The 14,611-nt window shown below is 43.8% G+C and overlaps 1 protein-coding gene across 2 annotated transcripts in view; it reads left to right on the forward strand.

Moving 5' to 3' along the window:
• UBE2W (ubiquitin conjugating enzyme E2 W) overlaps positions 1-14,611 on the forward strand; it is a 58,382-nt gene that overhangs the window by 2,367 nt on the left and 41,404 nt on the right. For both annotated transcript variants that reach the window (XM_088471436.1, XM_088471435.1), the window contains exon 2: positions 10,662-10,753. In XM_088471436.1, coding sequence (XP_088327562.1) covers positions 10,662-10,753 — 92 coding nt within the window. The remainder of the gene's footprint in view (positions 1-10,661; positions 10,754-14,611) is intronic.

The raw sequence follows: 14,611 nt of genomic DNA on the forward strand, positions 1-14,611 counted from the left end.
TCCATAGGACGTCTGTGCTGCCACTCCGTCACCCCGCCGGTGTCACAACGCCAGTACGGATCTGGGGGATCTCGGCTGGACCCCGGCGTCTGTGCTAGCCGGGCCCCACGGGACATCCTGCATTGCGGCCGGACGTTCGGGGACAGGTAAGAGCGGGTTACCCGCGTATTAGCAGTACTACCTCCTGTCTCTGGTTGCTGACTGTGCAAGCAGGCACACAATACCCTACACTCCACTAGACCACCAGGGACTTTTATTTGGTGAGGGAGCCAGCATCCCAGGGGTTAATCGTAAGCCAAGGGAGACAGCCTTCCCGGTTTTAGTGGCTCCTCCTCTCAGCTCAGCGTGCCTTTCCACTGCGGTCTGACTTTGCTGAGCGGTTTTCTCCTGTAGCCATGCCCCCTCTGAGATCTCCGGCGTCCATTTTCTTGGATGGTGCACTCACAGATCTCTCAGGCCAGTGCGTGGTCCAGTGCCCCTGCATACCTCTTCTTTGGGTTGGTGTATGCAGCACTATAGCCTTCCCAGACACTGATTCTGGGCAGTTGATTGTAGTGCCACTTTGCAGTATACTTTCTGCATTGTATGTGACTTATGCTAGCGCTGCCTGTCTGTGTCTTTGTTTCCTAACTGTCAGCATATATCTATACCTTTCCTCTAATTCTACCCTAAAGCTGGCCACACACACAGCGATATTTTACCCGATCTGGACGAATTCCGACACATTGGAATGACAGATCTTGTAAAATATGGCCAAATTGAGAGTAAATTGTGAGTCCCCAATCACGATCACAATGCGATGTGCGTCCCCACTGGTCGCACATCGCATCGTCAGATCTGCCGTGCAGTAGGGCAGATTTTACAATCTAGGACACGATGCACTGGAAAAGTCTGAATGTAGGAGAGATCGTTTGAAGATTGGACACCAAATCGTGTGCAGAGCTGCAGGGGACAGTTTCAAGGGAAATTGTACACATTGGCCCATCGTGTGCAGATCGCTATGTGTGTGGGCAGCTTCATACAGGAGTAGTTAAGGTGGTTCTTTTAACATATATAACTGTTGTGTGCTGTGCCATATTTAGGCAAAGGGCTCCTGCAGCTTACCAAAGTGTCAGACAGGACCAGTGTGTCGTATACTTAGGCAGTGGACTCCTGCAGCTTATCCAAGCATCAGTCCAGTGTTTTTTTTTTTTTTTCCTCGGACTGTTACCTTAACATACAGGTGTATTCAGGGCTTTCCTGTGCCTCACATTTATAGAACTAAGTATTTGTGAGGTTTTGTCATATACATTCGTTGCACTGTGCCATATTTGGGCTGTGTGCTCCTGCAGCTTACCCAGGCATAAGACAGGACCAGTACATTGCTTCCTACTAGTATCCTACATACACAGTGGTTACATTATACCCAGTGCCATTTTGTGTGCCATTTACTCTGCAGCTATGTCTAGCAACGGCAGGAGTATTAACAGGCATCTGCCCCCATACTGCTATCAGGCAAATTATGGGCTGCAGGCTTAAGTGAGAAGGATTTGATGAGGAATAGCTAGAGAAGGCACTTCCGTGCGCTCCCAAAAAGGGGGCGTGGCCATTGAAAAGGGGGCGTGTCTCTAAGACGCGTCACCTTTTCGTTACTCTTGGGGGTGTGCCCGGCACTTACGGTCACGCCGGGCAGCCCCCAAGCGCTGCTGACAGGGAGAATAGATGCCGGGCGCATGCGCCCAGCGTCTATTCACCGGCGGTCACCGCACATTTTCCCATCCGTGGAACACTGCAACCCGCGGGTGAAGACTGCACCCGCAGGCTGTGAGGGCACGGCGACTCCTTTGCTGGCCACTATTGCAGACCGCTTAGCGGATCCGGCTGTAATTGCCCCGAGTGGGTTAGCACAGCAGGACGTAATGCCCCCCTTTGGGGTTGTCACAATACAGGTACCTCCTGTACCCCCACCATGGGTAGACGTACTCTCTAACTCAGTACAGAGTCTGATGGCTACATCTAATGCCTTTTAACCATGTTGCAAGGGGCACCTCTACCCTGACTCTCCTTTGGAGGAGTATGAGAGTCGGTCATAAATTAATATTCCTGCCTTGGTATGAGCTGTCAGATCCATCTTATTAATAGATGATGACGAGACAGCCTCTGAATCCAACACCTTTTGTTTAAACGACAGAGGGAAATCTGCTGAAGCTTTCTGCCGGATTATCTAGCTGAACTCATGGCTGCAGCCTGGCAATCTTCTGGTAAGAGGTTTCATACTGATCTGATGTTACTCTCTTCCTGTGGCTCATTGTGCAGAATGGGAAACACCCCCTGCGGTGGATTCACATGTTACGCGTTTAAAAGCGCTACATTGTCTATTCCTACAGTAACTTCCTTAAAGAATCCTATGAATAGGAAAGTAGAAGCTTGCCTGAAATCGATATACTCTTTTTCAGGGACTGTTGCCCGTCCAACCATGGCTATTGCATGGGTGGCTAAAGCTATAGAGTGCTGACGCACTCGAAGGCTCTTTTTTTTTTTTTTTTTTCCCCCTCAGACGTCTTTTGTTGCTCACATTCGAGATAGAACTTCCTATTTTGGAAAAGTGACAATAGATGCCAGTCTCCTAACCTCCAGAGTCTCAGCCGCGGCTGTGTCTGTCCGCCGTACGGTCATGGAAGGCCTAGAAGGGTTACCCTACAATGGGGATCTTGTTGGGCACAGACCTTGACAAGATTGTTTCTACTTCTACTAGGCCACGGAAATCCTAAAGGTCAGTCCTTTCCTAGGCAATCGGCTTCCACTAGAGCCGCCGAACCCAGAACCAAGCAGACCTTGAATACCAGAGTCCTGCTTCACAGCCTGAGGATAAACCCTCAGCCTGATGGGACAGGCCTCCATCCGGGGAATCCCAGAGTGGGAGGCCGACTTCTTCAGTTCGCCCAGTGCTGGTGTCAAAACACCACGGATACTTGGGTAAGAGAAGTCGTTTCAAATGGGTACGCCCTCTCATTTCTCAGACATCTCCCCACCAGTTTTTGTACACAGGCCGTCATTCAGACCCAAAAAAGTCCTTACAAATCCAGAAAGCCATGTAGTCCTTGCTGCAAGCAGGGGTAATTGTGCCAATCCCACTATCTCAGTGAGGGAAGGGTTATTATTCTCTTTCTGGTTCAAAAGCTGAATGGGTCTCATCGGCCTATCCTCAACCTCAGATCCTTGAACAAATTGCTAAGGGTGCTAAAGTTCAGGATGGTAACCCTACGCTTCATCATCCTAGCTATGGAGCCTGGGGACTTTATAGTATCTCTGGATATTCAGGACGCGTACCTATAGTGCCCTCACATCAACGATATCTCCGGTTTGCTATACTATGGCAACACTTCCAATTTCAGGCTCTGCCCTTTGGACATTCCACAGCTCCACTGGTGTTTACCGGAATTATAACTATCAGGGTGGCCCACCTGCGTGGTCAGGATGTCTGACTGTTTTCATACCTGGATGACCTCCTGCTCCTAGCAGTATCCCCAGAAGTGCTTCACCGCCGTCTGTAGTTAACCATTGCTTTCCTGCACAACCACGGATGGTTAATCAACTGGAAAAGTCTTCCCTGAATCCCTTATAGAGAGTGATTCACCTGGGAGCCCTGCTGGATTCTCAGACAAGATCTCCACACTTCAACTACGAGTGCACAGATGTCTCCAAGTGTCGATCCACTCAGCAATGCAGGTTTTGGGATCCATGGTGTCCGCCTTTGACATGGTGAAATATGCTCTATTCCATTCCAGGCCTTTGCAAAGGCTGATCCTCTCCAGGTGGAACGGATTCCCACCATCGGATCAAAGCTCAGACGGTGGTGCTCTCTCCAGAGGTGTGTCTGTCTCTATCTTGGGGACTACAGACATCTCATCTAACCAAGGGTCGCCCCTTTTTGGTTCCTGGACTGGTTGGAACTTCGAGCTGTCTACAGGGCCCTCAACCTGCCCGTGAAGTATGTGCTATACTTCACGGAAAACCTGTACAGGTTCAGTCCGACAATGCCGCAAAAGTGGCTTACATCTTCCATCAAGGAGGCACTCTTAAGTCGGGCAGCGATGGCAGAAGTGTCACGCATTCTGACATAGGCCGAGGGTCACCTCACGGCCATCTCTGCAGTGTTCATTCCGGGAGTTCTCAATTGGGAAGCAGACATTCTCAGCTGTCACGACTTGCATCCCGGGGAATGGTCGCTTCTCCAAGAGGGTTTTCAACTCCTAGTGAACAGATGGGGCCTCTCACAAACTGCTAACGTACGGGTCCAGAACATGAGATGCCAAGGCAACCTTTGTAGACGCACCAGTGAAGTGGATCTTCCAGTTTGCGTACCTATTCCCTCCAGTCCCCCTTCTTCCTCGAGTTCTTCGGAAGTTCAAACAAGACGGAGGCACTGTCCTGCTGGTAGTTGACCGGCCCTGCCGTAGCGGTCACGTGGTTGTGACGTCAGAGGTCCTTTCTTCAACTTTGTTCTAGCAATAACCATGACGTACCAGTAAGTATTTGAAACTTGTCAATGTAAAGTGTGCTCTTAAAGGGACAACTGATCTCATCACGTCCCACTTCAGTGCACGCTTCCCATGGGGGGATGATTTCCAGCAGCTGTTATTGCACACAAGGTGGCAGTTTTCATGTGCCAATTGTACAATAAGAGAAGGTGTTCCAGATGAAGAAGCCGAACCAGACCTTGCTTCCTAATGTGGGACACTTTAATTTGTTTTTTTTCTCCATATTCCTTTGAACATTGCGGCCATTGAGACCAAAGCGTTGGTTGTGGTTGTCCCGCTTCCCATGGTTTCAGCGCAGGCTGTTCATTTGGTGGCACTACGGCTTATTTCCCTGCCCGCTATTTTCTTTTTCAGTAAACTGACACATTGTCAATAAAAATACTTCCTGACTATTTCAGAAAGGTTCTCTAAGCTGTAGCATAATTGTAGATGACCTTTATATTTCATTTTTGGAAACGTGATGACTCCAGACCTACTAGCTGCTTTTAACTCTGTATCTAATTCCGTTCCTGGTATTATGGATTACAGATGTTCAAATAAAATGTGAAAATCTGTTTTTATTTGACGCTTATGTCAAAGTCACCTTGAAATAAGTAAGTCAGCGAAATGGTTGTGTCCCTGTTTTTGTTCTCCAGCTAACCTTGAGAAACATTCTCCTACAAATGAATAGCAGCAATTTATGCTGGTAGCCACTCCGTAATGGGAGAAGCAGACACACGGTCAGATATTTTTGCATTATAAACCATTGCACAGCTTCAGAAATGTATGACTGTAGTATGACATAAGTCAGAATGTAACCTATATTCTAATTTGATCAGTAACTCTGTTACCCTCCAATGGTAAATTACACTTCTGTCTTATGCATTGCATTATGAAATTGTTACAGATAACTACACAGAGTAGTATCCATGCAAAAGATAATTAAAATGATGGAAAGTTTTCTAATTAAATAATGCCATCTATAATTAGCCTAATTTTGTAAGTCAAATAATATTATTTTGCATTAAATCTTGCAGCTGTGGTATCTTTTTAAGAGTTGTGAGGGGGTTTCAACTCTAACCATGCAGCATCTTAATATTTGGGAACCATCTAACCTGTAATTCTCGTTCTCTCTAATGAATTTGCTTTCATATCGCAAAGTGAAAAATTATCCTGCTTCACATGTCAGCCTTCAATATACTTAATAACAGAGTGTGGAACATGAAAAGCCAATCAGCTTGTGTTCTCTGGTGTTTACACAATACGTGTATTTGTGTGTCAACCAGACTGAAACATGACGTGCTTGACACCAAAGTAGAGTTCCTTTTAATATAATCATTTGTCATGCCAGGTTACACCAGCATTTATAATGATTTCTGATGCACTTTTTAGGACAGTTGTGTTAATGCAGCAATTAAGTAGGTGATTGTGGTTAAATTCCTCAGGAATAAAGACTGCACCTATATGGTGTATATTAAGACAGTATTCATCAATTCTGATGTAAATATATTGGTCAGATATTGTCCAAGATCAGGACTATGTGGATTTTATATACAATATTATGTGACTTTCTGTACTTCCACACACTAATTTCTATGATATAACCTGTTATAAAGATGTGTAAAATTAGTGGCATATGTTGTACAGTGTTCACAGGGAGGTGAGTGCAGCATTGATGGATAACAAGACTGTGCACTGTTAATTACTATAAGGTCTGCAGTGTCATTACTATTGGTATTCCCATGCAAAAATGCAGCTTGCTGCATCCGTTGTTAGATATGAGTATGGACAATTTGCTCGTTTACTGTAGAGACTGTGCTCACCTCTCATACGCCTTTCACACTGCCATGAAATAACCCGGGTTGTTGCACATGAACGCGCAGCAACCCGGGTTACTGTGCAGTGTGAAAGAGCCATGTTGAAATGAGCCTGGTTGAGCAACCTGGCATTTCAACCCTGGTAACGAGCAGGATTGAACAAGGGTTCAACCTGGCTTGCAATGCAGTGTGAACGGGATATCTGGTCCATGCGATCCGTGTCCCGTCCACAGCATAAGAGCCGGCGCTTGGAGATGATATCTCCAAGTGCCTGCTCAGCATGTGATGGCGGCGATGTCATCGACCCGGCAATAAGCCGGGTCGGGCTGCCAGTCTGAAAAGGGGTCTCAGTCGGGTCGCACCTGGGATGGGCCCATGTACAAAATCTCGGGTGCAGCCCGGGATTGCGATGTGAAATGGGTATCAGTGAATCCAATACAGGACAACATACAATGAGGGCTCCACATTCTGTTATGAGTAAGAGCCCTAAATAAGCCCTGACCATGTATTTGATACAGTATATGCCTTTACACTTCAATGTCCAGTGTTACAATGAGCTCCTTACATAGTTAAAATGAATTTTCCTGTTACAACCTTCTAGGGTGTGAATCTGAAATGGCGTTAAATTTTACACATGACATTTAGGGGGAGATTTATCAAAGCTTAGAGAGATAATGTACTGACCAATCAGCTCATAGCTCTCATTTTTCAAACACAGGGCCTAATTCAGACCCGCTCGCGAGCGCTGAGCGCTCGCTAGTGGGTCGATGGTGCCCTAATGCGCATGCGCACGACGGAGGGAGCTCCGTCGTGCGCATGCGCGAGACCCCCATAGCGACAGCCAAGCTGTCGCTATGGGTCTCGCACCAAAGGGGGCGTGCTGTCGATGGTGACTGACAGCACGCCCCCTTTGGTGGGTGTGCCGGGGGCGTTGCTGCCCAGACGGAGGCGTTCCCATGGGAACGCCTACCGTCTGGGTCCGGCCCCACTGACATCACTAGTGATGTCAGTGGGAGTGCTTTTTCCTCTGATAGAGCCAAAAGCACTCCTGGGCTTGCGGCAGCGAGACCCTACCGCAGGGTCTCGTCGCAAGCCCGATGGTCGCGATGGTCTTGACCATCGCGACCATCTTTTTGGGCGCTCGCATAAGCTGTGGGTGATCACCCACAGCTATGCGAGCGGCCAGGAGGCCGCTCCATTTTTAGGTAGGAGGGCCCTGATTCAGAGCGAGCGCTCTGGTCAGAGCGTCCGGCTCTGAATCAGGCCCTCAGCCTGTAAAATGACAGTAGCTGATTGGTTGGTACTTTATATATCCCCAAGCTTTGAAAAATCTCCCCCTGTGTCTTTTGTGGCCAACAGATTCTTACAGCGTACACAAAAAGGGTTAAGCATCAGGAGAAATCCCAAGATAGTCCGTTCATTCCTGCAGCTGAGGAGAACAGAGATGTTTCATTTCAGAGAGCCTGACGAAACCTTTGCATTTTGTGTCCTCGGTTGAGTTAATTTATATGTACTTGAGCTTCATTTGGAGAGTATAGAGGGTTATTGTTACAAGATTTAGGTTGGTTTCTATTACAGTAAGGAAATACAATTATGGTAGAACTAATACACTACTCTTCCACACGCCATGGTGCCTTCATTACACGAACACTGGATGTAGCAGCATAGGCCTGGGCTACATTGATGTGTGTTCAGAGGAAGCAATTGGCTTTTGTCTTATAGTGGTTTTAGCTTTTGCATGAATAGTTTATATATTTAAATTATGCTGCCTGTTTTTTGAGGGGTTATGTAATTGTATTGTTTTGAGTAAAAAAACAAGTCTCTTGGTGTACGATGAAATCCAAGTACAAAGTAGGTGGTCACTGGTTATTTAAAGTGCAACTGCACTCACTAAATATTCAAGTAGATCACTAGTTGCATAATTTTTTAAAGTTGTCAGAATAGATTCCAGTAAATGAATAGGCTTCATTATCATGGTTACAAGGTTGTACCACAAAATAGCTGCTTTTATTTGCATCTGAGTTCTGGCTCCACATCCCCATTTGAAATGATGGAAGGTATAAATATTTTTTTTTAACTTTTTTAATTTTATGAAGCTTTTAACTAATGATGGAGTAATCACGCCATATAAAGAGGTTTGTTAAATATTTTACTTTTTTTCATTTCTATTTCTCACTTCCTGTTTTGAATTGCAATATATGTGACTTGTATACCAGTTTGTTTGCTCTGACAAAAAAAAAATACTAAAAAGGAAAATAGCAAGATTAGATAGAGATTGATCTGTGTGCTGGCAGATTAGTGTCCCTAAGCCGTGGGTTTGACAAACGTCCTATTTATATTTGGAATGATAGAGATTGCCATAAAGTGAGACATTTTGTCTTGGGTCGTTGATTTGTGACTGTTTTTCACAACGTTTCTTTGCCTTAAGTTTTCACTTCTAGCGTTTACAGAATTTTATGTATAGCCCTGCTTTTGAAACGCATATTTACAATGATACTCCTGTTACAGTACAAATTGCTGTTATATGTACATATCACAGTGTAGTTGTGAAGTGGGTGAAAGAGAAACAGATTATCATCATAATGAGGAAATGGTTCACATGTGTATATGGCATACAGTATATTTGCATAGGCCAGTGAACTGTTTCATACAACTTGGCTTCTTTTCGTACTGTTCTGCCAGGGTAAATTATTTTACCACCAGACAGTACCAGACAGTATTCTTCACCTCTCCTGGGTCCTGTCTGTATGTTGTTAAACTGGCAGCATTTTTGCAGTTTTTGGTTTAAAATATGCTGTTCTACGTTTGCACATTATAGTATAGCCTATTATAACTGACACTTAGCAAATGCTGGTCTGCAGTTGCAAGGTAAGTATGGTACTGTATTGTTGTAAAATTTATTTTGTGGGGGACACCTGGGGGCGGCAGCAGCTCTCGGGTATTAGTAAAACCCATCTATTGTATATCAAAATTTCCCACAATATACACAGCTAAATCCAAAACTAATAATATAATTCTTATAGCTTCTTTATTGTCAGTTCTGTAACTCACTATCATATCTGCAATAAATACAGTGTGTGCTGCTTCTCAGTGTCGTGCTGCTTTGGTCTGCCTCATAAAAGTATTGGGACAATACAGGACAAAGGTCATTTTGTTGTACATTTATATAGAGTATACAAATGACTGATGAATACTAGATAGAGAGTTTTCCATGTTGGGTCATAGTCACATGACAAAAGAATGAGGAACTTGTTTTAACTTTTATGGCAATGAAAGAATTATGATGTTTGTCGCATAAACATTTCTTTATACCTAAATTGTCTTGGTTGCTGAGCTGTAGAAAACAGTTGGTCCCGGGGCTATTCAATTCAGCGCACTGTTCAGTCCCACACTTACAAGTTAAGTTGGAGAATGCCGGTTCTCGCGTCTTTACCTGGGTGTTAAGTCGCGAGACCCGGCATTCTCCGACTAAAGTACCGACCGCGAGGCTGTTAGCGCCGTGCTAAGCTGGAAAACGACCTCCCGGCCAGCACTTCAGTTGGATTTCTCCTCGCGCCCACAGGAGGGTACGAGAATAAATCATTTGGTCGCCCTAACAGAGCGGTCAACTGTGGGAACTCCCTCCTGGCGCTATTCAACTATGTATTTTCATGATTTTCTCAACCCATTGTAAAGGCTGCTCATTAAGTATCTAAAAGAAACCCAATGCATTTCTAGGAGGCTTTAATTTCTTCAAGATACTGCGCAAAACAGCAAGAACGCAGCATAAGTGTATTAGTCCCCAATATTAAACCTATGCACATTTATGGGGCAGTAGCAGAAATATTCATTATTTTATTACCCTAACAAACCAGGAGGCCTGTTGCTAATTAAATCGGCCCCATAGTGTCTCGCCTACACTGACATACGGGGAGATTTGTCAAATCTTGGAGAGAGATAAAGCCCCCCCTGAACTGCGGAGCTGAAGTAATTGAGTCCTCTATAGACAAATCTCTGATGTGCTCTGAACACTTTTTGTATTGATTGCGTATATTGATATTACTACTTTTTCAGTGTTCATTCCAGCATTCTGCACCTACAACCTGTGCAGTTCCTCTTTCCTGACTGGGGTCGCTCTCTGCTCTGGTGCCTCTAGCACACTCTGGTCTGTATCTCAGCGGTTTGTTGCATCCGCTGAGTGTGCTAGAGGCACCAGAGCAGAGAGCGACAACCCAGGCAGGAAAGAGAAACGGCATGGGTTGTGACAGGTGCAGGGTGTGACTGGATACCACTTTTTGTATAGACGAACAGTACGAGAATAGAAACCTGCGTTTATTCATGTCTACCATCTTCTAATATTTTTCAGAAGAGGCTCCAGAAAGAATTGTTGGCCTTGCAGAATGAGCCACCGCCAGGAATGACCTTAAATGAAAAGAGTGTTCAAAATTCTATTACACAGTAAGTCAAATTAAATGGATCTGCGTTACAAGTTCAACACTAGCATATATTAAGGTTTAATCAATTGCTGGATACATGTAGGAATCTTGAACTGCACGCTTTGTGAAAGCTGAACACTGTCATATATGACCTATTGAGGAACAAATACTTATCTTTTTCTTACCCGTGTAATTAGTTATTTCAGGATCTTTAGTCAGATCTATGCCATTCATCATAATGTGTGACGTGAAACCAACTTGATTTCAAGTGTCATAATGCAATATCGTTGTGAGATATTAAACAATTCAACATCCTGTTCTTACCTAAGAGACTGAAATATTCGCTTCATTGTGATCTTTCAGATTCATCACATAAATGGACATGTTCTTCAAAATTGTACTTTAAATTCATGTTTTAAAATAGGGTTTTCAGAAGCATTTAGTGGACAGATTTTGGTGTGAATAATTCTTGTGTAACTTTTCCTTATTCTTGGAGCTGTAACTGTTTAGCACTCGGGCTGCCCAAGTGGCTTCTGCGAGCAGATGATGTTTAGGTAGTCTTGATCTACATCTGCACAGTTTGAGGATATTTACCAGGTGCCGTCGGGATCTTCATCTGCCGGACTTCCGATGTCTATATTTCATCCGCCGGGCTTAGGTCCGGCGGTATGTCATACTGACTCCGCTTCATGAATGTGTATCATAATTGTACAGTTTTTTATTCAATGTTATAATTCTTAGTTAAATATAAAATATGAATTGTGTTTTAGATCTTTATATAATATACGCCAATAGTCTAGTGTAATAATCTGGATGGCTTTGGGAAATGACATAAGACTACAAGTCTATTTTACATTTTCCTGTGATGACTTGTCTTTTCTTGTGATAATTGTTAACGTCGGCTAATTAATATAATTTGGGGCAAAACAGAAGTCCTTATTATATCTGTGTCATATTCGCTACAAGAGAATGAAATCACAAACCTATTTTTAAAAATGTTGCTTATTTTGACGTGACTTTATGGGTATATTACATTGCTTTGGTATTTATTTATTATGAAAGTATGTAAAGTTTGATTTACAGAATAGTGAGTGAAAAATTGTTGTGGAATTAACGGGGGTATTCATGAGGGCTTGGAGAGAGATAAAATTGTGAAAGATAAAGTACCAACCAACCGGCTCTTAAAAGCTGGGTACACACTGAGACTATGGGCATTTGACATTGGAAAGAATTGCCTTGAACGTGGATTGTCTGTCCACACTTGAACGAGTTAATGAACAACGGAACGATCACTGTTTCGTCCTTCATTAACTTACCATAGGTTGCTAGCAATGTCAGGTTTGATGTGCAGCACATCAAACCCGACAATGTCGCATGCGACCGCGGGAGTGCGCATATTGAGCGCATACACTGAACGATATAGGCGATTTGTCTTTAAGAAATGGCAAATTGCTACAGTGTGTACCCAGCTTTTACTGTTATTTTTCAAACAGTCTCTACAATGACCATTAGGAGGAGTTTGGTTGGTACTTTATCTCTCATAATTATGTTTTTCACATACTGTAATGACAATTGAGCTTTAGTCATACTGATGCACAGCCTCGTGCAAGGCGTTTACCCTGCGATGTCACCACTAGTATTTATTTATCAGATACTGATGTTTTTTATTGTTTGTGTGAGCCCTTTGTAATGTACTGGATGTCTGAAATGAATGTGTGTGGTACATCTGTAAAGTAGAGCTTCATCGTGAGGTCTGTACAGTGTTATTCTATACAATAATGGGGTTAATGACATGCATTGTAAGGAGACTCTTCACTATGGGTTTCCTTTAAATCAACGATCGTCCTTCTGTGTCTTTGGATGCTTGCTGAAAATAGAAATCTGAGCCTTTTTTGGATTAGCAACTACTGTAGATTAAACTGTGCTCCTGTTGGTAACTGAATAGAAAATATTAATGAACCTTAAAAGAACAGTAGCAGTTGTAAATAATGCAACAATATTGGTTCTTTCTTTAGCCATGTGTGTTTTCTTTTCTTTTAATAGTATCATAGGTCACATAATGTATTCTTGTGTTCTTAACATCAAATGATTAGCTCTCCTAAAGGGATATTGTACTAAAAATATTTATTTGGAAAACCACATATTTTCTAATATTTTGTGTTTTATTGTAACGATCCGCAGAGCCCTCAAAGCTCTGTTTTGGTACTTTCAGTTGTTTCAGAGGCCGCCATTGCATGTTCCCTCTGAGGTCATTATACTGTGGCTGCTGGCAGGGGTTACTGTGTGATGGCTACAGCATGCCACCCCTTGATTTGGGGGCTACAGGAGAATCACCATGGTGGAAGACAGCTCCCTCTGTCGTGTTTTATTTTTTAAATCTCTGATTCCCCTCATTGTCGCCCTTAAAAGTAACCTAACTTTAATAGCGGTTGGCTTGAATCACTTGCAGGCTATGGCTTTTTATCAGTACTGACATGCAGGGATTTTTGATACTGACCCCATTGTAGCAGCCCAGACTTCCTTTGAGTTGTGATATTAAGAAATCTCATGTTGCAAAATTTTGTAGCATTTTCCATTGATTGATGCATCGCATTCATTGCATGTGCTTAAATTAGCTGGCCATTAATCTTAAGTAATGGTTCATCGCCACTTCATTGGATCCTAGTTTGGTGATCCTGTATGATGGACAGAAAAAGGTGGAGAGTTCCAGGGAAAAGGGGGGATACTCTCTAAGTCCTGTGCAGAGGAAGTAACAAGTTGTAAAAAGGGTATGTGAGGCATATGTTGTCTGGGTGGATTTGTGATTGGCTTTGTATGTTCAAGAGGACCTGTCAAACATTATGCAATTCCTTAGCACGGCGAAGACAAAACAAATGGGTACAAAACAAATGTGTACTTTACGGACTCATTGAATAGAGAACCCAATAGAGTACTTTACGGACTCATTGAATAGAGAACCCAAGTGTCCTACACTTCTTATTATCCATCATGGTAATGTCTAAATCCCCTTCACGGAGAGGACCCTGACGTCAGCAGCCAGTGTCCACCAGCATCATTCCCTACCATCCAAGTGGGCATAGAGGGGGAACATAACCTTGTGGCAAACCACCGAGCCCGAATCGTGGCGTGCGGACAACTTTCTTCTTTATGTACACAAGTACCGAAACTTGTCCCCACCTAAAGTACACAAGTACCTTTTAAAACATTCATTGGGTTCTCTCTGCAATGAGTCCGTAAAGTACACGAGTACCAAAAAATGTTTTTTTTTGTTTTGTTTTTTCTTCAGGCTTCAATATAATATGTGATGCAGTGCTCCTCACCTTATATGTTGAGAATGGGTGCATAAAAATTGTTGTCGTCATGTTATTCTCCAGCTTGATTTAAGTTGTTAGTAATAAGAATAAAACATGATATATAGTGCAGAATGTACTTATGGCCTGATTCAGACTTGTACACAAACCATCGGGTTTACCTACGAGTCTGATGGAAGGTGAACTGCACATTGCCCTGGGGCCTAGTGCGCATGCGCTGTGATGCCACTGCGACCACGGTTGCAGTGCCTCGGCTGCTGCCGTTAAAGGGTAGGGAATGGGCGGCAATGAGACTGTTCCCCAAAAAGGTGGTGTGTCACCTCAAGTTTTGTGGGAGGGCTGATGTCAAGGATTGTGTCCTCTGACCCAGATTTCCTGGCCCCGGCAGAGGAGTTCCATCGCCCATTCTGAGTAAACTTAGGCTTACTCAGGTAACTGCGGCCATCGCGACCAATGGTCGAGATGATCCGATACTGCTGACAATAGCCATCTATATTTCCTCAGACGCCTCCAGCGGCATTAGCTTATTTTAGCATCGCTGCTGCGTCCAAAGGGGCAGCGATGCATTT

Source organism: Taudactylus pleione, unplaced genomic scaffold, assembly GCF_031769625.1.
Source record: "Taudactylus pleione unplaced genomic scaffold, aTauple2 ptg000114l, whole genome shotgun sequence".
Taxonomy (NCBI): domain Eukaryota; kingdom Metazoa; phylum Chordata; class Amphibia; order Anura; family Myobatrachidae; genus Taudactylus; species Taudactylus pleione.